Below are 23,086 nucleotides of genomic sequence, written 5' to 3'. Positions count from 1 at the left end.
CATACTGTTGTGAAGGGGTCAGTGTGTTTGGCATTATTGTGCATCCTTGTTATATGGGTATGTAACAGGGTGCCCTTACCTCTTCTGAGTGCCCCCTTGGCCAGGTGCATACCTGCACACTCACTTCTCTCTCTCTCTCTCCGATTGTCCCTCCTCTGGAAACAATGTCTTTACCCTCTTGGGGCTTCCTGGCCACAGCTCTCCATCTGGGCCACTATAGTTCAGTTCCCCCTCTGGGGTGCCTCACTGTCTAGGCCACTTCTCCCAGTGGCTAATGGTGGGAAGGGACAGGGGGACCCAGGCCCACCTACTCGGGGTCCCAGCCCAGGGATACTGTAGATAGCAGCTGTCACTGTGTCCCTTTATCTAAGTCACACTGCTGCTGTAATTCCCTGGGCCATTCCCCCATGGCCCTGTGCAGTCTTCACCCTTACCTCGGGGCCTTGTCCTGATGGAGGCCCCACAACCAGCTCAGGGCTCCTTCTTGCTCTCCCTTGCTTCTGGCAGCATTACCTCATCTGAGGTCCTGTAGCTCTGTCAGTCAGCCACACACCATCCACACTCCTACAGCTCCTGCAGAGAACTGAACTCCCTATGGCCCTGCAGTTCTTCTTATACTAGGCTGCTGAGCCCTGATTGGCTGTGTCCCACACAGCCACTCTAGACAGCTTGGAGGACCCTCTCCACTGCCCTTTTTTGGGGTGGTTATGGCAGGGCCACGAGGTCTCCAGCAGGGGGTTTCAGAGGGTCTGGTGTACCCTGTCACAGGGTAATTGTGTTGGTTGGCATCTAGGGAACTGTGCTGGGAGATTTGTATTGACTCGTGTGGATGGTGGTTGGTGCACAGGTATGGTGGTTGGGCCAACTAATCCACCAATGGTGCAGTCTCCCTCATACAACTAATGAAATTGCTGCATGCAAGAATACAGGTATACCACACATGTTTAATTAACAGCAGGGGTCAGCAACCTCTGGCACCTGCCGCGTCGGCAGGTTCAGCCAATCATGGCTCCCACTGGCCACGGTTTGCCGTCCCAGGCCAATGGGGGCTGTAGGAAGCGGCACGGGCGAGGAATGTGCTGGCCGTGGCTTCCTGCCACCCCCGTTGGCCTGGGACAGCGAACCGCAGCCAGTCGGAGACGCGATTGGCCGAACCTGCTGATGCGGCAGGTAAACAAACTGGCCCGCCCTGCCAGGGTGCTTACCCTGGCGAGCTGCATGCCAGAGGTTGCCGACTCCTGATTTACAGTATCTGTACACCACACTGTATAATTTGTAAAGTCAGAATAGCTGAGAACTTAATAATTGGATGGTAAAAGAGTGCAAAACCCAATGATGGTTTAGCCTTGTGATATTCTGAACAAAAAGAATCCTCTACCATTCTTGTGGCTGCTTCCATCACTTCGCATTGGCTCAGCAGACGTTTTAAGTTTCATAGTGACACATAGAGTGACATTCCTGGAATCTTATTATATTGCTGACAAATATGATTTAATGTTAAGGCTTGTCAAGTTTCTGTTGATGTAAGGAAACTCGGTTGTTGAGGGCGATGTGAATTCTCCAGAATAGGAATTACACCCATTGTGCTTGCCAAAGAAGCTATACTTTAAAAAAATATATTAACTGTTGAGGACAGAGACTAAACCTTTTACAAAATTGATACGTTTTATAGCTGTAGTTTGTTACAATTTTTTAAATTAAAGATAATTTGTATCAGCAATAGTGTTTATCTTCTTACAGAAGTGGTAGGGCCTCATCCAACTCCCACTGAAGTCACTTGAAAACTTTCTGTTTATTTTGTTGGAAGCTGGATCAGTATCATAACAAGGCAGTAGTAATATTATTTTATTTGTGTAGTGGAAGCACCCAAAATATCCTAGCTGCTACATGTATGGGAAGAGAGAGTTCCTGCCCGCAAAAGCTTAAAATCTTAACTTATATGTTCTAAAAGTTAAAGCAATTATTTATTTTTAAAGCAATGTTTTACTATTCATCCCACTTGACCAAACTTTATAAAATAGTTGATAATCTAATGCAAGAAATAAATTGTTCTAGTTCTCTTGATTTTTCTACTCTCTTTAACCACAGTTCTATCATGTATTTTTGTTGTGCAGTCATAGGGAGGAGGAAAGAGTATGTCAGGAAGGATGTCTTGTGGTTAAGTCACAGACTCAAACTCAAGAGAAAAGGTTTCTGTTGGGCACCATCACAGATTTCCTGTGTGATTTTGAGCAAATTGCTTAATCTGTGTGTGTGTCAATTCCCAAGGTATTGGGAGGATAAATTTATTATGTGTGAAGCATTTAGTTACGATAATGAAGAACATCACAGAAATGTCTATAAATACATTTGTCTGCAGTTTCAAGGATTCTACACTGGTATCTTATTGTTTAATTTCAGTAATTAAGACACTTCATTTATACTATAATAAGAGCAATTAGGGGGTACTTCCAGGAAATAATTCTTGTATCAGTTTTCTAACATGAGACTCCATGTACAATCAAATGTTATACTGTATTACATGTAGCATTATAAGCATGCATGATTGAGTTAAAAGCTTGTCTTTTCAATTGTAGCAAGTAATTTGCTATTTCAGAAAATATTTTTAGACCTCTGGGGACATTTCACTTTTTATTTTGTATCTTATTTGTCTGCATTGTGATCATGTAGTTTATTTCACTGCTAAGTTGTATATCCCTCCTCTCATAGACTGACACTTTTTTTTAAATTAAAACAAGAATTACTTTCCCTAATAGAATATTCAGACAATTAATACAAAAATGTTACTAGCTTATATCAATGCTGGATAATTCCTTCCAACGTGCCCAAGCTTATTAACCTTCTTTTTAACCTGGGCTGATGTCCCACTAGAATCTTGAACCCACTTTGATTTAAGGTGGGTTTGCCTTAATTTGCAGTTCTCCATTCAGTGTTCATGTGTCTTAAGTTTTGTCCTAAGACTCCTTTCATCCTTTCAAAATCTTCCATGCTGTGACTTTTGTTAAAAGCTTAAAATGGTTATATTATTATTTATTGTAGCATCTAGGAGCCTTAGCCATGGACCAGAACGCCATTGTTCTAGGCGTTGTACAAACAAAATAAAAAGGTTGTCCAAGCCCCAAAGATCTTACAAATTAAGTATAAGATAGGAAGTATAACAGGTAGATACCAACAGGGAGGAGTAAAAAAAAAATTAGCCAGTGTTGGTCAGCATAATAGGCAGTGGTATCAGTGCAACAGTGGCCGACTTGTTGATTTTTTGGAGGCATCACAGTAAATGAGAGTTTTAAGGAAAGATTTGAAGGAGGATGATGAGGTAACTTTGTGGATGTTTATGGGGAGCTCTTCCTAAGTGTGAGGGTCAGGATGGGGGAAGGTACAAAGGTGCTTGTTTGAAAATTTAACAAGTGGGCAATGGAGGCTGGCATTATTGGCCAGTTGGAGGTGCGGGTTGACATCTGAATAGTAAATGCGAGATGGTAGGGAGGGTGGGGATAGACCGTGAAGGTCTTTGAAAGTGAATGCAAGGAACGTACATTCGATGCGATAAAGAAAAGGGAGCCAGAGGGGCGTAACGTGGTCAAAGCAATGGGCTAAGGGAATGATATTTGCAGCAGCATTCTGAGTGGATATGAGTGGGGCAAGATTGCATTTTGTCCAGGCCAGAGTAAAGGATGTTGCAGCAGTTGAGACTCTAGATGAGGGTTTTAGCTGTGTGGATGAAAGGAAAGGGCATATTTTAGAGATGTTTTGCAGAAAGGATCCGCAAAATTTAGACATAGCTGGGACATGGGTACCTAGAGAGAGGTCTGAATTGAAGATGATGCCCAGGTAATAGGCCTGACTGACAGGCAAGATGCTGGTGAGTCCACAGTGATCGAGGAAGGAGGGAGCATGGATGGCTTTTGTGGAAAGATTCAGAGCTCCGTTTCAGCCATGTTGAGCTTCAGCTAACAGCTAGAGCCCTGCACGCATACAAATTTAGATCTGTGGATGCAGATATCCGTGGATATAAAAATGTATCTGCAGAACCACACGGCTCTCCCCAGAACCCGCAGCGGTGAAAGGAGCAGAACGTGGAGCCACTGCTCCCAGGAGCCAGCGCCCCATGCTGGCAGCTCTCCCAGTGCAGCTGTACCACCCTTCAGACCTGCCAACAGGGGTGGGCACCAGGCTCACCAGCAGCTGTCCCTGGTCTCGCTCTTGTGTTCAAGTGGCACGCATGCCCCCAGACAGGAAATGCAGACAGCTGCATGGAAGGGATGGGGGTAGGGCTGGGAACGGGCAGCGGGTGGTACAGCCACACTGGAGGAGCTGCTGGCCTGGGGCACTGGCTCCTGGGAGTGGCAGCCCCACATTCTGCTCCTTTCGCCACTGTGGTTCCCGGGAGAGCCCTGCAGTTCTGCGGATACTGATTTAGATCTGTGGGTATCCGCATCCGCAGAAATATTTTTTTATCTGTTCAGAGCTCTACTAATAGCTAAACATCCACAAGGAGATGCCAGAGAGACAGTTGAGATTTTAGTTTGGAAAAGAGATAGGGATTAAGGTAAATGAAAGCAGTGAATTACATGTTGCAAGTGGTAACAAGCTACAATATTTCAGAAGTCCACACTCCTGACATGTAGCCACCAAGGCACATGTGAACATATCACACCAATATTCCTCATGTGCTACTGGCTCCATATCCCTTTCCAGATATAATTTTTAAGGCCTGGGCACTGGCTTGCCAGGTACTTAATAGGTTGGGGTCTGAGCTACCTCAAAAACCAATTATCCATTCACAACCCTCCATGACAGTGCTCTGAAAGAACTTTTCAACTACGCTGATCCAAGCTAAGATTGTTGGGTCTATGGAGCAGAGTATTTTCAGCAGCAGGAACCTGGCCAAGTAACACCTTACCAGGGGAGATCAAAGTGAGCCTGAGTGACAGTGTACATGGATCTGAATGATCCAGGAAAATGCCATCCCACATTCTGAAAGATTGGAGGAGAGAGAGAAGATGGCAAGATGGGAGGAAGAGTAAGAAAAAAGCGCCCACACATACATACTGGGGTCAAGGGAGGCTGTGAGAACATTTCAATTTACTGGGGCTCTCTCTAATTATTATATAGTGCTTAAATATCACAATGATATGCAATTTAAAAACATCTGAACTATCGCTGATCACCTTCTTAAGGATAGTAATGGAAAAGCATTTGATACAGGAAGGAAATAATTCAAGTGCAGTGTCATCAAGAAAAAATGGTATAATCTGAAAGGAAAATGATGATAGAAATAGAGAACAAGATTAGTGTCACTCATAGTAAATGAATAAGAACTCTAATTTATCATTGACAAATACTGTAGAACACACATGTACCATTTCTCTAATGAATAAATATATATACACATTTTCATTTCCAGTGTACCTCAGCACTTTGACCACTACTTTGTTCAGCTTGCCAGGTAAGAATTTTGATTGTATTTTAAGCACAATCCTTGAAATAGCTCAAAAGATGTGTATACTTCCATCCAGTATCCTTTTGACTTCACTATGCATTTCCATGTAAGAAAGTTATATGGATAATATCCTGCAGAACAGTCCCGTGCACTTGTGCCTCCAATGCAATGAATGTGCAATTTAAAATGACTTCATCTTCAATCTTGTAGTTTTCTTATCTTTTTGGGGGCTGATATTTAACTAATTGGTGAGTAGACTCACCATGTATAATGATATTGCATTTGCTGTCCTTTTCGAATGCTTCTTAATCTTAGCAACTTTTTCTTTTAATCTAGAAGCATCTGTGATAAATCCACCTCAGAATTTAACAATGAACTCTCAGAATTTCGAGCACATTTTATCATGGGAACCAGGAAGTAATACAACTATGCCAACATACTATGATGTGATGTACATAGGTCTCAGGTTTGTTCCTTTCATACTGTACATGAATTTGTACTTTTTCGTACATACTAGTCAAAATATTCTATTGACTATTTTGTTTTCCAAATAGATTTTCTGAAATTTGCCATTCATCAGATACAAGGGAAAGAATTAGGTTTTAGGATATGAGTAGCTATTTGAACAATTTTAAACAAGTACACATTAATTCCTAGAGCAAATTTGTACATGGAAGAAACCTGTATTTATCAAAGGAATGATAACTTCAGCTGTTGTTGATAATTTCTGTTACTTATTCTTTCATCAGTGCAAAGTACTATACCTTAACTGAGAGATTGGGCCACAAGCCCTTTGGAAGTGTGATGGATTGGCTGACTGGTGCTGAGCCATACTATGTTTGATAATGCATGTGTGCAGAGCACACTGAGCTTTAAAGCAAATATTTTTCAAACTGGTGATAACATATATGCTGAGTGCCCCACATAATCTGGGATACTGGGCATATAACAACACCAAACAAGGGTTAGATAACTATAAATAAAAATAAATACATTTAAACTAACTTTTTGGATTTCACTCCAAACTCTCCCTTTCCCCAGCATAACGCTGTCCAGTTCCTGTTTCCCCACCCCACTCCAGAATGCCTCATTCTGTGCCAACACAGGTACCAGGAAATCTGTCAAGCCAACAGACACTGCCAATAAGAGGTTACCTAAATGGTCTTTAAAAAACAAAAAAGACATCCACATTTTTTTAAAAAACAATTTTATAACCTTAAGAATATAAAATAAATTAAACTTTTCAAGAACATACCATGTCATGTTTTAAATGCTGCTTACCTTTGATGTTCCATAATGCAGTGTGGCTTCCTAATATTTTTGTCATAACAGAAATATGATCTGTGTCATCATCACAGAACTGGACACATGGGAAGAGGAACCTGAAATGGGATCCCATCTGGGTGCTCAGTGTTATATGTCAAATGCTGTTCTGTCTCAGGCTGTCTTGAGATAGGCAAACAATTTTCAGGGTTAAACTATTTTTTTTTAAGTAATCCTTTGCAGGTCACATTTAAGTAAAGAGGATTCTCCCCCATTCTATTTATTATTTGTAATACAGTAGCATGTACGGACCCATCTCAGATTGGAGCCCTATTGTGCAACACAGTGTGAAAACACATAATAAGAGAGTCCTTGGCCCAATGAGTTGACATTTTAAATAGAGAAGATGAAGAGTTCAGGAGAAGCGGAGTATGACCTACAAGCAGAGTGAAAAATGTGAGGGGCTGCAAACATTGTTACTTACCAGATTTTGTTGTGGTGGTGGTTTGATTTTGGGTAGGGTTTTGTTGAGAAGAAATTAGTGTGTATATATGTATATAACCTATATGGACCAGGGAAGGAGCCAATATGGTCCTAAAGGAGATTAACCCTAGTAGAGTGAGTAGATGGGGGTAGCCTTTTGAGAAGAGGAGCAAGTGGGGTCCCTCTTCAGGAAGTTTATTTTATGTTGCCGAGGTGAGTGGGAGATCCTGTGCAAAGCTTATAACTGACACTTCTTGTATATCACTTTTGTTTTTATCCCTTAAGCATTCTGGTTAGTTGTGGTTTGAGATTTTGTTTTTCCAGTTTTCTTTGTCCAGTTTTTCTTTGTGGAAGAGAGGCACATGTTAAACATGTGCCTCTCTTCCACTCTTCATGTAGGTACACTCTAAATAAACCATTCAGATTTTACTAGTCTTTGTGGTTTTGATTATTTTTGACACTGTTGAAGGTAAGAGCAGTGATCGCTTCATCCAGTGCATCTCTGAGTTTTCATGTTACTCTCCAGAGGAACAGTCACAAATCAGAAGATCCTTTGAACAACACTGTTTTTTTTTCTTTCAACTTAAAGTGGATCAGAAAACAAATGGAAAATTGCTAAAGAATGTTCAAATACCACACGCCTCTTCTGTAACTTGACAAAGGAGTATGAAGAATGTACTTATACCTACATAGCAATGGTTCAGAGCATCACAGGACATAAAGTATTAAATTCATCTATATTTCAATTCTCTCCATATACCACCAGTAAGTTTTTGCTAACTATTCTATTTTATCTGCTTTTGTTCATTTTCTTCTTTTTATTCTCAGCTATACATAACCAGTGTTTTACTAATGGTACTATAAATAACTCAGAAGTAATTTAGTTGGTGATACACTATTTTATGTAAGATGTTTTGAGCTAACATATCATCTAGTGTATATTTAATGTTTTATAATCAATAGAAAGCTATCTATACATAATACATGGCTTGAATAGTTCTTATGAATAGAAACAAGCAATGGTTTTGAATGAAAAAGCAAATGTTGGAATAGATTTCCTTCCACTGTGCATATATAAGAACCAATTTCTTTTATGTGTATTTATTACAGACTTTTATAAAGGTGGTAGGATCATTTGGGACATTTGAGAGTAGAAATAAAAAAAAATTACTACATTTATAAATTGCATAATCTACCTTTTTGAAGATAGTTAATTGATTAACTGTTGAACGGGCAAAACCAAAAGTTGAGAAGTGAAGGAATATCTGTTTCCATTCTAGCTGTCACCTTGATTTCCCCCTGCCCCCTTTGGTATGTCTCACATAAACACCAGATGCTCATTAGCAATGATGGCCTAATACTGCTAGAGGCTGCTTTTCCCTGGAGTCCTATTAACAATATCGCCCCACTAATTTCTTTTTTTCTCTCTTGAAATAAGGACCATTTATATCAGGGAGCAAGTGGTTAAACTGAACACAGAGACTGCTGTACCTCATGTTAGGTACAAGGTTACAGAAATAGGATCAACTCAGCTCAAAGACTCTGAAATACCCTGGCTTGTTAGCATTAAAATTAAAGTAACATTTTCATGAATGGAAGTTTCTCCATTAGTTTTAAAAATAGTGGTTATGCTATTTTGCATCTCAAATTTGCAGGCCTTCAGGGAATAGTGTAGCCCTTATTGCAACTTCAGGTGACTTATATAGCTTCCCCCACACACACCCTTCTTCCTGTCTTCTTCTGTCCAAACATCAATGCCCATTTAACTGGGGAAGCAGAGAACCCTAAACTTGAAAATAATGTTACACTTTTCCTCAGCTGACTCATCAACATAGTGCCTTACAATGAGATTGTTCTAAAAAATTGGAAATGGTAAATTGTACCTTGTATTCAGACTTCATTGTTCCAAACACCTATTTTTCATAGATACGTATCAGAAAAATAAAAATATTACTCTGTAACAGTGTTCTCCAGCTGTTTCGCATTTATACGTTTGCATGGATGAGGGTGCACTAGCATCTTTCCCATGCCACCTCTGTGTTTGCTGTTTTGTAAACTTACAGAAAAGTATTATCAGTTTACTGAAGAGCCAAGCTCAAATGGTAAATGTTTTAACCAGGGCAACTTATCTCTTTACTTTTTCTTTTTCTTTTTCTTTTCCTGGTGCATATTTAAACCAAGATGGCCCTGAGTAGAAATGCAGGGCTGTTCTGATCCATTACCCTAAAGCAGTGTTTCCCAAACTTGTTTACCTGCCGCGTCCGCAGGTTCAGCCAATCGCGGCTCCCTCTGGCCGCGGTTCACTGCTCCAGGGCAATGGGAGCTGCTGGAAGCGGTGGCCAGTATGTCCCTTGGCCCGCACTGCTTCCAGCAGCTCCCATTGGCCTGGAGCAGCGAACCTTGCCCAGTGGGAGCCACGATCAGCCGAACTTGTGGACGCGGCAAGTAAACAAACCGGCCCAGCCCGCCAGGGGCTTTCCCTACACAAGTGGCATCCCAAGTTTGGGAAACACCGCCCTAAAGCATCTGATTTACTCCTACCCATAAAATAGGAAGGGTTGGAGCCTCTCTGTCCTTGGCAGAATGATCTGAGGCAGAGACAGATGACTCTTGCAGTCAAAAACCATGGGAACAACCACGTTCAGGTGAAAGCTTAGGCTGAGGTTTATTATTGTTTTGCATAAATTAAACAGGCAAGCCACAGGAAGGGGTGGGGAGTAAGATTTGGACAGTATTAAGTGTGTGCATGCCCCTGTTTGGAGCAAGGTCAGAACTCCACCTCTTTAAAATGTTTAATTATTTTACCTATATGATTATAATAATGAACCAGACAAGTAGTTAGCACTTAGATGGCATGTTTTAGATTTTTCAAAGCTCTGTGTAGACAATAACTAATTAGATCAAAACACAGAACTTGCAGAAGGATCAGTGAAGTGCAAAACTTTTGACCTTCAGGCTTTGGAGATTCTGCTATGTTGTGCAGTGGAGAAAATGTCTGCCTAGTTTTTAAACTTAGGGAATTGTCAGGGCTCATGGATCTCCAAATTCCTGGGCGTTCTGAGAAACAGGATCTCCAGATATTGTTTTGAGGGCAAAAGCATTCATGCAGAAGCCCGGCTCAGGATGATATTCCTCAGGTCCTGCCTCACAGTCACCTGCAAGAGTGCATCTCCCTTTGGAGCTCTGTGGCCAGTGGTTCCTGGCCAACAGTTAGTCCCTTTGTCTATGTTCCAAGGGGTATTTGTGTGTGGAGGGGCCACCTGCAGGGATTAATTCGTATGGGTACTTCAAGTGTTTAACTAGAAGATGCTGCCACGGAAAACAATGTTCACCCCTTCCCCATCAGCCTGTAGTCGCCTCCAAGCCAAACAAACAGAGCCTCAGTTGCACAGAATTCACACAGAAGGGCTTCTGTGGGGCTGGAGAAACAAGGGATGCTGCTGTTTAGTCTCAACTCCCCTCTCTTCCCACCCCCCTACCCAATCCCCTTTTCTCCCATGGTAGTTTTTGGGTTGTTTTAGGTTTTTCTCTATTTTTATTCCCTCTGCTAAAAAAAAAAAAAAATTGGAGGAACAATTTTCCCCTGAATCTTTGGTAATTTCAAGCCCTGTTGGACAACTAATTAGTCAATCATCTGGTACATGGGAATTTACTTGATTTTTACAGCTTGTCTAACTGATATTAAATATATAAATGTAGTTATATTTTTGGGGGTTGTTTTCTTTTTCTTTAAACAGCATACCTGGGTCCACCAGCAGTTAATCTTACTGCTTGTCCAACCTGCATAAATGTGACAGTAAAACTTCCAGCCACGTATTTAAAAGGAAGTTCTTTAATTGATATATATCACAAACTTGATTATACGATAACAGTGGAATCATTTGATAGAAAGGAAAAGGTGAGTAACTTGTAATAAGATTTAAAGAAAAATGTTCAAAGCATAAAATATAAATTGGCTTGAGCAGTAAGGAAGCTTGCTGAAGATGAGCTCTGTTGTATCTTATCCTAGCTCTTTATATGAATAAGACTATTGTCAGTGGTTTACACTACTTAGGATAAATGTGAGCCTTCTTGAGGCATGAGCTGATGATTTGGGTAGAGGAGGAAATCCTTCTGCCCTTCATTCCACCCCACAGTGATAAAGTATTCACCAGTAAGTGCAGTGTAGGGGATTCCCTTCATTCCTTTGAAGCATCTGACATTGGCTACTGCTAGAGATAAAATAGCTAATTAGGTAGACCATTGGTTTGTTCTGGTATGTCCGTTCTTATGGTATCACATAGTATTGATAAGAAAAGTAAACTCAGTGCTAGTGAATATCAAAAGTGCCTTTTTTCCCCGCTAGGAGCTCCCCTATCCCAATTTTAAATTGTAGTGAGCCTTTCCTTCAACTCACTTGAAAAGTAAAGAACACATTTACATTGTCGCTTTCATCCTGAAGGATCCCAGAGTGAACTGTATAAGGAGATCACTTCTCCTGCCTCTAAAATGAAGTTGCCTCTAAAATGAATCTTGACAGTTTATAACATTCTAGGGTATAAGCCAGACCAGTGTGGGGTGGTGTCACTCTTGCCCTGCAATCCTGGGTGTCACACAATGCTTTGCTGCTGTATCTTCCACTTGGGCTGCTCAGAAACAGCCTTGCAGCATGCGGGTAACACCCCGAGTATCTGTGTCTAAGCTGTAGCCTGCCAGTCACATATCAGTCTCACACTCACTTACACCAGCCTTGGTGACCACTTGCAGGGTGACTCCAACACCCTGGATTTTCCCCCAAAACCTGTGTTCTGTACTATATGGCCCTCTCCTGGGCAGTCCAGATATATTAGGTCCTTTGCCCCTCTAAGGAAATAAGTATACAATAGTCTGCTACCCTAAATGGAGCTACACCCACAGTTGACAACAATGGATTACTTTTGACTAAAGAATAAAACAAGTTTATTTAACTACAAGGAAATGGAGTTTAAGTGAGTACAAGTATAAGGCATTAAATTCACAAATGATACAAGAGAAATAAAGATAAAATGCTTCCTAGTACCAAACTTAACAAACTTGATTTGGTTCAAGGTGAAGTCTCTTACCACATGTTTCCAGTAACATTGCTGACCAGGATCTTCTCCAAGAGTCCAAAGGTTGATTCTTTTGTTGTCGTAGGTGAAAGAGAGAGATGGATAGTGAGAGAGAACTTGGAGTGTTTTTGCCCCTCACTTTTATAGTTGTCGCCTTCTGAAATGCATTTTCCTGAAAGTTACCCCTCAATAACGTTCATTCTCACTGTGAGGACAGAGACATGGAGTCTGGTGATGAAGAGGGTCCATGCTGTTGTTTGCTAAAATGCAGATGTTTGTTTGTTCATGCTCCCCCTTCCTTGCCAAAGAATGGCCACTTGGTAGGTGATTGCCCACAAACTTTGATGCCTCCTGGCTAGAGGCATTAGCTTGTCCTTTGTCTTTGAGAAACTGGTTTACCCAGGCTTTTCTGGTAAACACATTTCAGATCTAATTTCTACTTATCTTTATAACTCTCCATATAATGTTGTTGGTCACATTTCACCTTGATATGATTGACAAGCCAGTTATTAGTTTTCAAATGATATCTTACAAGGCATATTTTGTACAAAGATTATTACTATGGTATGTAGGGTGTGAATACTGGGGTGCATTCGGTCATATGGTTGTTCAATATTACATGACAACAGATTGGGACAGACATTAAATAAGAATTGTCTCCAGATGAAAATGTGGGCTGGGTTCATTACTGACTCATAGAGAAGTGCAAGACTACCTACAGGAAGTATTTCCACAGTGCCGGTCACAGTTGTCTAATCACCAAAATATGAGTGATTCAATTACACTGTTTTCTGCAGCATCTAGGCCCCCTATCTAAGAACTGACCCAGCCCAATTCAGCTAAGCTTGTGAGATCAGATGTAAGGAACAATAATAATCAAAACATTGAAGGGGACTCTTCTAAAAGTCTTTAATAATCCACTGTGAAGACAGATAAATTTGAAGAAAGAGAAAAGGAATGTAGATACAAGACAGCTAGCTTTTCTGCTGAACAGCAAAAGTGCCGTTTTATGGTGCATCTTCTTGCTAATGTAGAACTTGTAAGATTGAGTTATCTGTAATAATATGCTTGTAATAAATTGAATCCAGTGGACAGAAGTGTAGGGTCAGTCCTTGAGCTCTAGTAACTGTTTTCCTTCTCTCAAACTGAAAAAGTGCTATGCTTCCTCCTCACTCTACCCCCACCCCCAACTATACAACTCAGTTGTACTTGCCACTGTACAGCTTCACAGTGGGATATTAAAATAGCTATTATATGCAAGTTTTTTTTAATCAATGTTTAACAACTCCATTTAGACAAACAGGTTTCAATAAGATATTGTTTTCATGGCAGATTCCTATTAAGAATGAAACCTCTGAAGAAAGCTTTAGCTATGTTGTTGGAAGCTTGCATTCAAATACAAATTATTGTGTGTCTGTTGCTGTGGCTGCATCATTAAACCATCATTCCACCCCTTCGGCCTTGAAATGTATAATCACCAGGTCCAACACTCAACCAGGTATCACATATTTTAAAGTTTGGTGGGGGAGGGGGTCAGGTTGTCAGTATGGTTGTTTTTTAGTTTTTAATAGTATTTTCAGAAAAGGGTAACTGGTAAATATCCCAGTAAGAGAGAAAGCATCTTTTGATAGACATTTGATTGGACCTATAAATGGCATATGAAGTACCTGATATCTTTGGCTAATCCTGCTGGCTGTACAAATAGCTCTTGAATTGTTTTCAGTGATACAGCGTTGTCCTTTTCAATCTTAAATAAGTGTGTAATATAAAATAAGATAAATTGGAAATCTCTCCTGCATCTATCAGGTTTTACTCAGTATGTTTTTTCTTCCATTTGCAGGTTATAGTATAATTCCAATCATAAATGGTGGACTTGTTTCATTGGTAATAGGCATCTTCCTACTAGGATTGTATAAAGGAGGTTTCATTTGCTTAAAAAGTAAACCGTGGCCAAAAGCTTTGGTATGTCTTTTTCATATTTAATTTACCTGGTGGGGGAGAGGAAAGGGCTCATAATGTTTATACAGCAAGTAGCAAGATATAGGTATCTTATCCTTCTGGCCTCCTTATGGGCAAGCTCTGTTCTCTAGAATAGGGGTTCTCCAACTGGGGTTTGGGACCCCTGTGGGGGTCACGAGCTGTCAGCCTCCACCCTAAACCCCACTTTGCCTCCAGCATTTATAATGGTGTTAAATATATAAAAAGGGTTTTTAATTTATGAGGGGGGGGGTCACACACAGAGGCTTGCTGTGTGAAAGGGGTCACCAGTACAAAAGTTTAAGAACCACTGCTCTAGAAGGTTTTCAAAGGGTGTTGTGGTGTCATCAGCATGGTGAATGCCAGAGCATCACAAGAAGTCTGGACATTGTGGAAACTGAAGGGCAGAAAGTGAGAGATTAACTAATGATGTGTCTCCTGCCACTCTCAGCCTGGGAAGTTTAGGACATATTGCTAATGTGGGAAGAATATTCATTATTCAATTTGCAGCTTACCTTGGGGTGGGGGGGACAAAATACTTATCTGAAGGTTACTAAATGTTGTAGCTTAAATTGCTTAAATACTGTATCTTTATCAAAACAGTTCTTTGCTAGTTCTGCTACAACGTAGGTGATTTGAAACTAGCATAGTAATTAATGAACTAAAATTAATAAACTAAATTAACAGATTAATAAAAAGGTATGGATTAAAAGTTAAAATCTTCTGCTCATTTCTGACTTTTGTCCTGTTGTAGGGTAAAAGATCACTTATAACTTTATGCTATGATTACTAGATATTCCTGGCACCCTAGCCAACATTGGTTTAATGTCCAAAGCTGCTTGTAAGATATTGCTAAATATATAATTACTGTCATGTTTACCTGTAGACTCAAGGCTTCTCCAATAAATTGTTGAATTACACAGAATTTGGGAATATCTAGAATATGAAAATGACCATATAGGTTCAGGAACATAAGCATGATCTATATGTTTTTGTGTATTATAAAATGATGGTTTCCATAGTACAGCTATTGAAGTTATGAATAGCAATGGTTGAAAACTTTCCATGAAAACTGTTTTTGGATAGAAAATTGAGATTTCAACTAAACACATTTTTTTTAAGCAAATAACTGCTTTCCACTGAACTTTTTTTTTTCAACAAAAAAACCAATATCCCAAACTAAAAAACTGAAATATTTGTATATAGCTATCCTGCCATGGTACCTCGTGGAAGTAAGAGTTTGGTTTCCTCATGTCCCCATTCTCTATGCCTTGAGCTGGTCCCCCTGCCCAGATGGTATCTCACTTGATGATCTCACTATAGCTCACCATGGCCACGGACTCCCATAATGTAACCCCCCCTGGGGGGGGATGTAGTCTAACTAGGGAGCCGGCCTGTAGAGAAGAATGGGGGTGTGAAATACACAAACAACATTGCTCATCACCCACTACAGTAGCAATTCCAAATTAAAATGTTTTGGTTTTTGGACAAAAAACTCACAAGGAAAAAGCCCATGTTTTAACCAGTGCTAATTAGGAATATTTTTTTAAAAAGGAAAATGTGCACATGTGCTAGACTCTTTCCATCTCTCTTTGCAGCATGCCAGGGTAGCTTCCAATATTTGGGATGTTTTGATCTGCCCATAGCTTGATGTTGTCCCTGCCTATTTAAGGCTTTAACCATTGTGGTCTGCCTAAGGGCCTGATCCAGCTCCCATTACATTTAGTGAGTCTTTCCATTTACTGCATTGGGAATTGAATCAGGTCCTTAACCTCTGAGGTTTGCTCAGGATTCAAGGGTGCCGCTAAAGTAGATATATAGGCTTTCAGCATGCCAGTAATGGTAAATCAACATATAAGAAATGCCATAGCTTTTTTCTTAATTAAAAAAAAAAGGAAATATAAATGATAGCCATTTAATGCTCAAGCTAGACATACCTGTTCTAGGTTTTCCTTCCCCCTATGTAGACTGAGGCAGGTCTAATGCTTTAAAGGAGGCATAGAGAACTTTTGGTCCTGTCCATCCTGCAAACTGCCAGATGTTCTACCTCTGCTGGCAGAAGCAGTCCTGGAGGTCCTCTTTCTCTTCCTTATTGATTTTCAGGTTTAACTTGTTCACTTTTACTGTAGTGTAAAACTTCCCTTTCTGATTTCTGTTTTTCTGGGGCATGTTTTGAGAAACTACTGTTCTTTGGGGACCTCTGATGGAAGCATTTCCTGAAAAGCAGGCTCTCTTTCCTCCCCTCAGGCACTCTGTCGTCATACCAGAATAATCCAACATGGCAAAGGCACTCTTCTGTCTTTGAAGCTGTCCTCCAACCAGCTGCTGAAAGAGACCTGTGCCTTCATTGCACCAAGCCCTCTGACTCTTGTAGGAAATGGGGCTCTGAAGTCAGCTGGTGTGGTTCATCTGCCTCTTTATGCTGCAGCCAACCTTCAATGAGAAAATCTTTGAGACACGCCACCAGGAGCATCACTTTTAACTCTAGCTCAGAAAATTGCCCCCATTCCACCCATTATTTCTGATTTCCTTCCCCCAGGAAAGGCACAATGAGCAGTGTTTTGGGTCACTTTAAGGCTCTACTTCCTTGTGAATCAGAATGCTAACATCCCTTGCCCACTTCTGAAATGGATACTGTGACCTCTCTTGGCTGGGGTTTTCACTTCCTCCACAGAGCATGCTCCTATGGGCTCTCCCCTGAGGTTCTTTCATAGAATCACAGACTATCAGGTTTGGAAGGGACCTTAGGAGGTCATCTAGTCCAACCCCCTGCTCAAAGCAGGCCCTGTCACAAGGTCCACACCAGATCTCCACCCTCTCGAGCCTGTGCCAGCAGGTTAAATAAAGAGTCCCCATGCCTTCTTCAGTGCTTCACCATTGTGTCTTTATTTACAGTGCAACAGTGTGTAGTCCCCCTTATTCCCACAACAGCTATCCCCAGTCAGACCCTTCCTAGGGTCTCCTGGCCCTTGAGGCTCCTTGCCTTTGGTGAGGAGACAGAGATGTGAACCTCCTATCTCCTCCCAGGTTAGCCTCCTGACTGAGCTTTCTCCAGAGCTTTTATAGCCCTCCCCTCTCTCAGCCCAGCTGTCTCTACTTAGCTCAAGTCATTGCTGTGAGCTGGCCCTCGTTAAGGCCTGCAGCTGGGCTCTCTGCTGGCTGCCCTACCAGAAAGCAGGGCTTAGCCAGCATTTTAGCAGGGCATTCTAGGGGTTTACCCCGGTCCTGCCACAAGGACCAATCCCCAACTAAATCATCCCAGCCAGGGCTTTGTCAAACCTGACCTTTAAAACCTCTAAGGAAGGAGATTCCACCACCTCCCTAGGTAACCCATTCCAGTGCTTCACCACCCTACTAGTGAAAAAGTTTTTCCTAATATCCAACCTAAACCTCCCCTACTGAAACTTGAGACCATTACTCCTTGTTCTGTCATCAGGTACCACTAAAAACAGTCTAGATCCATCCTCTTTGAAACCCCCTTTCAGGTAGTTGAAAGCAGCTATCAAATCCCCCCCTCACTCTTCTCTTCTGCAGACTAAATAATCCCAGTTCCTTCAGCCTCTCCTCATAAGTCATGTGCTCCAGCCCCCTAATCATTTTTGTTGCCCTCCGCTGGACTCTGTCCAATTTTCCACATCCTTCTTGTAGCGTAGGGCCCAAAACTGGACACAGTACTTCAGATGAGGCCTCACTAATGCCGAATAGAGGGGAATGATCATGTCCCTCGATCTGATGGAAATGCTCCTACTTATACAGCCCAAAATGCCATTAGCCTTCTTGGCAACAAGGGCACACTGTTGACTCATACCCAACTTCTCGTCCACTGTAACCCGTAGGTCCTTTTCTGCAAAACTGCTGCCTAGCCACTCGGTCCCTAGTCTATAGCAGTGCATGGGATTCTTCCATCGTAAGTGCAGGACTCTGCACTTGTCCTTGTTGAACCTCATCAGATTTCTTTTGGCCCAATCCTCTAATTTGTCTAAGTCCCTCTGTATCCTATCCCTACCCTCCAGCATATCTATCACTCCTCCCAGTTTAGTGTCATCTACAGACTTGCTGAGAGTGCAGTCTATGCCATCCTCCAGATCATTAATGAAGATATTGAACAAAACCAGCCCCAGGACCGACCCTTGGGCCACTCCACTTGATACTGGCTGCCAACTAGACATGGAGCCATTGATCGCTACCCATTGAGCCGGATGATCCAGCCAGCTTTCTGTCTATCTTGTAGTCCATTCATCCACCCCATACTTCATTAACTTGCTGGCAGATGGTATCAAAAGCCTTCCCCTGACTTAGACTGTAATCTAAGGGGGAGGGGTGTGAACCCTGTTAACAGATGCAGAGCACTTCCTGAGAAAAGAGTTTGAAGCATCGGCTGCCCTGAAAGTGGCTCTGTTTTCTGCTGGTTTGGCTAGAGCCTTTATGGCATGATGTCACAATTTAAAATCTATGGACACCTTGAAGATCTTACACTCTAAATAGACAAGGTACATAAAGATGTGGAGGAAAAACAGACAGAGAGAGGGGAAGTAAAAAAATAGAACACAGCTTTTCTCGGTCCCAATCTGATGCCCACCCATTAGAGAATGGTGCCTCTCTAGTACAGTATGGAAATGCTCTAGAATTTCATACCAACCTATGATGTCCTAGGCCCCAAAGTTCAGCAGTCAGGAAAGACAATGCTAATTATGCAGGAAATCTCTTCCCTTGTCATTCTGGAGGGCCAACACCAGAACAATTCCTAGAGCTGTTCTTATTTTTTATTGTCCACAAGAGGACAGGAGACCAAGAGGTGCTAAAAATTCAGCACCTTCATACGAAAAAAAGAAAACTCTGGATGAAATGTGGAAACGAGCTCTTACAATTGATCTATCACACACTGAATAAAAGCCCAGTATTTTACTTATGTCATTACACCCAGGGTGTGAAGGAGACAAGTCATGAAGGGCTTCTTTGGTCAGGTGGATAAGATGTTGCTTTGAGGAAGCATACAAGTCTTCAGGGTATGTCATTTCCTGAGGAAGCCTGGACTTGCTCTACAATGTCATCAGCAGTCTCCCATGCAAAGAACATCTTTGCTGAAATACATATACGTAGAAGAAGTCTGGCCTTCAGATTCCTTGTATATCAGATGTTATAAACTGGATCTGCAATCATCCCCACGAGTGTGCTCTAACTAGTGGTTCCAAAATAGATATGCCACAGGATTCGGGATTTCTCTCTTACCCCTTGGTCTCTCTTTCATCATTTTTTAGTGTATTCTTATATCAGTGAGGATTAGGGGAGAGTTTATGCTAGAGAATGGAATGGAAATTTCACTAGAAGAAAAGAAATAAGCATGTTAGTATTCTAGAATTGCCATTTTCTCATGGCCAACTACAAATGTATGACCAAATCTGTAATAACTACTATTAACTGTCAAAGCTGGAAAACACTTAAGAACTTATAGGTTTAGAACAGGGGTGGGCAAACTACGGCCCCTCAGGGCTTTGGATCCAGCCTGCGGCCCTTGGTGGGGGAGAGGGCACAGGGCTCCATGCGATGCCTTTGCCTCCAGGCCACCCCGGAGCCGCTTGAGGGAAGCAGGGCTGGAGCCCTAACCCCTCCTGTACCCCACCCCCCAACTCCCTGCCCTAAGCCCCCTGTCTGTACCTCGCACCCCTCCTGCACCCCAACTCCCTGCCCTGAGCCCCTTCATAAACCCCGCACCCCTCCTGCACCCCAGCTCCCTGCCCTGAGCTCCCTGCCGCATCCTGCACCCCTGTGCACCCCTGCCCTGAGCCCCATCTCAGTCTGCACCCCTGCCCTGAGCCCCTTCCTGCACTCCATACCCTTCCTGCACCCCAACCCCCTTCCCTTAGCCCCCTCATACTCTCCGCACTCCTCCTCTGCCCCAATCCCTTGTCCTGAGCCCCTTCCCTCCCACACCTCAACCCCCTGCCCCGGCCCGGCATACTATTTCCCCACCCAGATGTGGCCTTCAGCCCAGAAAGTTTGCCCACCCCTGGTTTAGAATAACTCTTCTGGTGGTTGGCCAGGTAGGCAGGGCCAACATCCCCTGCATGGGTTTTAAAGTAAATGTCTCCAGTCATTGTACAGATGAAGACAAAATCCATGATTGAGGATTAATGGTAAGACTAGTAGCAAAAAGGAAATTTAACTGGTGAAATACATTTTACCTTGTTTTAGTCAAAATATGTGGGGCAATCTTTCTCAGGTTTGTTATATGAGAGAATGTCTCTTAGGGAATTCATACAGCTAGGATGTTATACATACATATAAGATTTTGTACAGGTGGCAAATATTAAAAGGGCTTTAAAAGTTGATCCTTAGCTTCCAAGAAGGAAATATAAAGTGTTAGTTAATCAGTGTACTGAAGAGTTTCAGGACTACCTCCTGAACCCATTTTCTTTTCAAAGATGAGCTTTCAGTCCTGGAAATTTGTCTCTGCAAAGAGAGCCAGAAACTTTTCTTTTCCCTCCCCTTTTCCTTGTTCTTCAAAACCTCGCCACAAACTATATTTGACACTCCCACAAAAAATACATCTTGAAATCTGGGGTTTTCTTTGGCCAAAAGCATAAGGTCATTTCTGATCTTATTTAGAACCAATATGCAATTGCAGAGCCTATCCAGTTCTCTGTGTTTCTGTTTTGGAGCAGGATGCCATTCTTTTTTGAGTGCAGGAGAGGGAAGACTTCTGAATTCTCAGAGCTTTGAAGATAATGCCAAAACATTTATATTGGGGTGACCCATTGACTTCTGAACACTTTTGCCTGTGTACTAGTATAAGTGCAAAGTGATGAGGCAGTTGTTAAAGTAAATAACAAGATTACTTTCTTATACTCTTATCGGTGTGTAATTTTTGTGTGTGTGTTTTTGTTTTGTTTTGTTTTTTTAGGAAACCACAAATAAATTACATTGCTCAGTGCATGAACCTGATCCTGAAAATGTGTGCTCTGTACAAATCATATATAAGGAGATGGAAAAAAAGGAGTGGGAATACAGTTCTGATGATGATAGCGAAAGTGATAGTGAAAATTCTGGTGACTATACCAGACGTGTCATCTTGGGCAGAGACCCAAGTTCCCATGCCAAATCAAACACCTTCGTGCACCAGACTATAGACTGTACATCTGCAGAGAGTAGCAGTCAAGCAACTGAACTTCTGAGTTCTGACGCAGAAAATTCTGAAGAGCATCAATCTGTCATTAGAGAAAATGAAAGCATAAGTAGAGTATTCTTTCATCCTTCATCTGAAGTAAACAGTTCCTCAACTTCTGAGTTAAGTAACAGTGCTTGCTTTAACATAAACTTAAATACTGTGATGCTGGGAGACCCTGACAAGACCTGGGATGATTCTGCAACATTAATCTCCCACCAAAAGGATGCAGTTGACTTGCAAGATTCTAGTGCTTCTGATGCACTTGAATCAAAAAATTTTACTAACACAGATGTTAAGAAGCCAGATTATCATAACATCTCACATGAATGGCAAAAACCTAGTGTCTCGGATGAAAGTGATGCATCAGATTCTGAATACATAAGGAGATGAATCGGTGAAAGCAAGAACCACTTTATAAAACATGAATAAACAATTGGTCATGTTTCAGAGTATCTCTTTCTGGTTTGAACATACAATTCAGCTTCTGATGAACTCTGCATTTTTTATATTCTAAATATATGCCTGTACATTATAAAAGCATGCAGGACTCGTGTATTAATGAACAGTGTTTTGGTAGCTTAGGGCTTCTCTACACAAGGGGTTTAGTCCAGTCTAGCTCGAGTTAGTGCAGATTGAAAATACCTATGTACACATGAGGGAAATCGTAACTCTTATCTTGGTGCAGATTCTGGAGTCCTCCTTCGAAGTGTACTAAGTTCAGTGAAAATTGAGTTAGTGCAGACTATCGCTCATGTCTACACAATGGTGCTACCTGGTACTTTAGCACGCCTCCAGCATCTGTCCCACACTGCTTTGTGGGGTCAAATGATAAGCATGTGGACCCCATCAGTTGCCCCAATACAATTCAGGAAACCCTTGCATGCATAGCCATCAATAATCTCCTGAGCATTACCAAGATATATAACCTGGTGCAACAGTACCTTCTGCATGCCAGCACACACCTGCGTGACAGTGCCTCCAACAGGCGATTGCGCCACATCAAATTGGTTGGCTATGGACCAGTAACAGTTGGGGTGGCCAACTTCCAGATGGTGATGGAAACCCATTTCTCAGTGGGTTATGGGACTTTACATGTTGGTATGGTGCCACTGTAGCTAATTCAGCACAGATCTCGGAAAAGATTGCCTTCTCTCTCCTGAAATTCTGTTGCCACTGCTGGTCATCCCAGATCTTCAGAACAATCCTATCCCACCAATCAGTGCTGGTTTCCTGAGCCCAGAAATGGCACAGCACCAAGAGAAGCTGCTCCAGGAAGAGTACAGTAGCAGTTGCTCGATATCCTCGTTCCTCTGCTACTGCTGCTGGGTAGCCACAGAAACTTCTTGTTGATTGGAGGCCAAAGCCACCCAGCACTCTGAGCTCAAATAAAGTCCAGACAGCCTCTGCGTATACTCATAGTGGCCAGAATCACGGTGTGGATCATTGTTGCCTCCATGCTGGCCAACAGCAGTTCAAAAATGGTGCTAGCCTTCCCAGATAGAGAGGAATCGAATCAGGGTAGACGGAGCAAAATCATGGAATTCTGAATTTTACCTCAAGTCCCAGAATTCCACTGGTTTCTGCAATGCATTTCACAGTGTGCAGCGAGAGAAATCCCAGAATGCACACAGCTCAACAGCAAAGCAAAGGACCATCAGATACTCACCCAAAATGCCACACGCTTAG

General features: G+C 42.0%; 1 protein-coding gene across 2 annotated transcripts in view; it reads left to right on the top strand.

Moving 5' to 3' along the window:
- Positions 1-21,940, top strand: part of LOC120379609 (interferon alpha/beta receptor 2-like) — a 29,369-nt gene extending 7,429 nt beyond the window's left edge. The window contains exons 3-9 of one of the 2 annotated variants that reach the window (XM_039497173.1): positions 5,408-5,449; positions 5,780-5,909; positions 7,779-7,954; positions 10,927-11,087; positions 13,591-13,756; positions 14,099-14,220; positions 21,137-21,940. In XM_039497173.1, coding sequence (XP_039353107.1) covers positions 5,408-5,449; positions 5,780-5,909; positions 7,779-7,954; positions 10,927-11,087; positions 13,591-13,756; positions 14,099-14,220; positions 21,137-21,790 — 1,451 coding nt within the window. In that variant the 3' untranslated portion in view covers positions 21,791-21,940. Of the gene's footprint in view, positions 1-5,407; positions 5,450-5,779; positions 5,910-7,778; positions 7,955-10,926; positions 11,088-13,590; positions 13,757-14,098; positions 14,221-16,482; positions 17,112-21,136 lie in introns of those variants that run through there. The other variant, XM_039497174.1, reaches the window with a different exon arrangement.
- Positions 21,941-23,086: the final 1,146 nt, after the last annotated feature.

This window comes from Mauremys reevesii, linkage group 1, assembly GCF_016161935.1.
Source record: "Mauremys reevesii isolate NIE-2019 linkage group 1, ASM1616193v1, whole genome shotgun sequence".
Lineage (NCBI taxonomy): Eukaryota > Metazoa > Chordata > Testudines > Geoemydidae > Mauremys > Mauremys reevesii.
The sequence above is the reverse complement of the archived record's forward strand: the minus strand, read 5'-3'. Positions and strand labels throughout refer to the sequence as shown.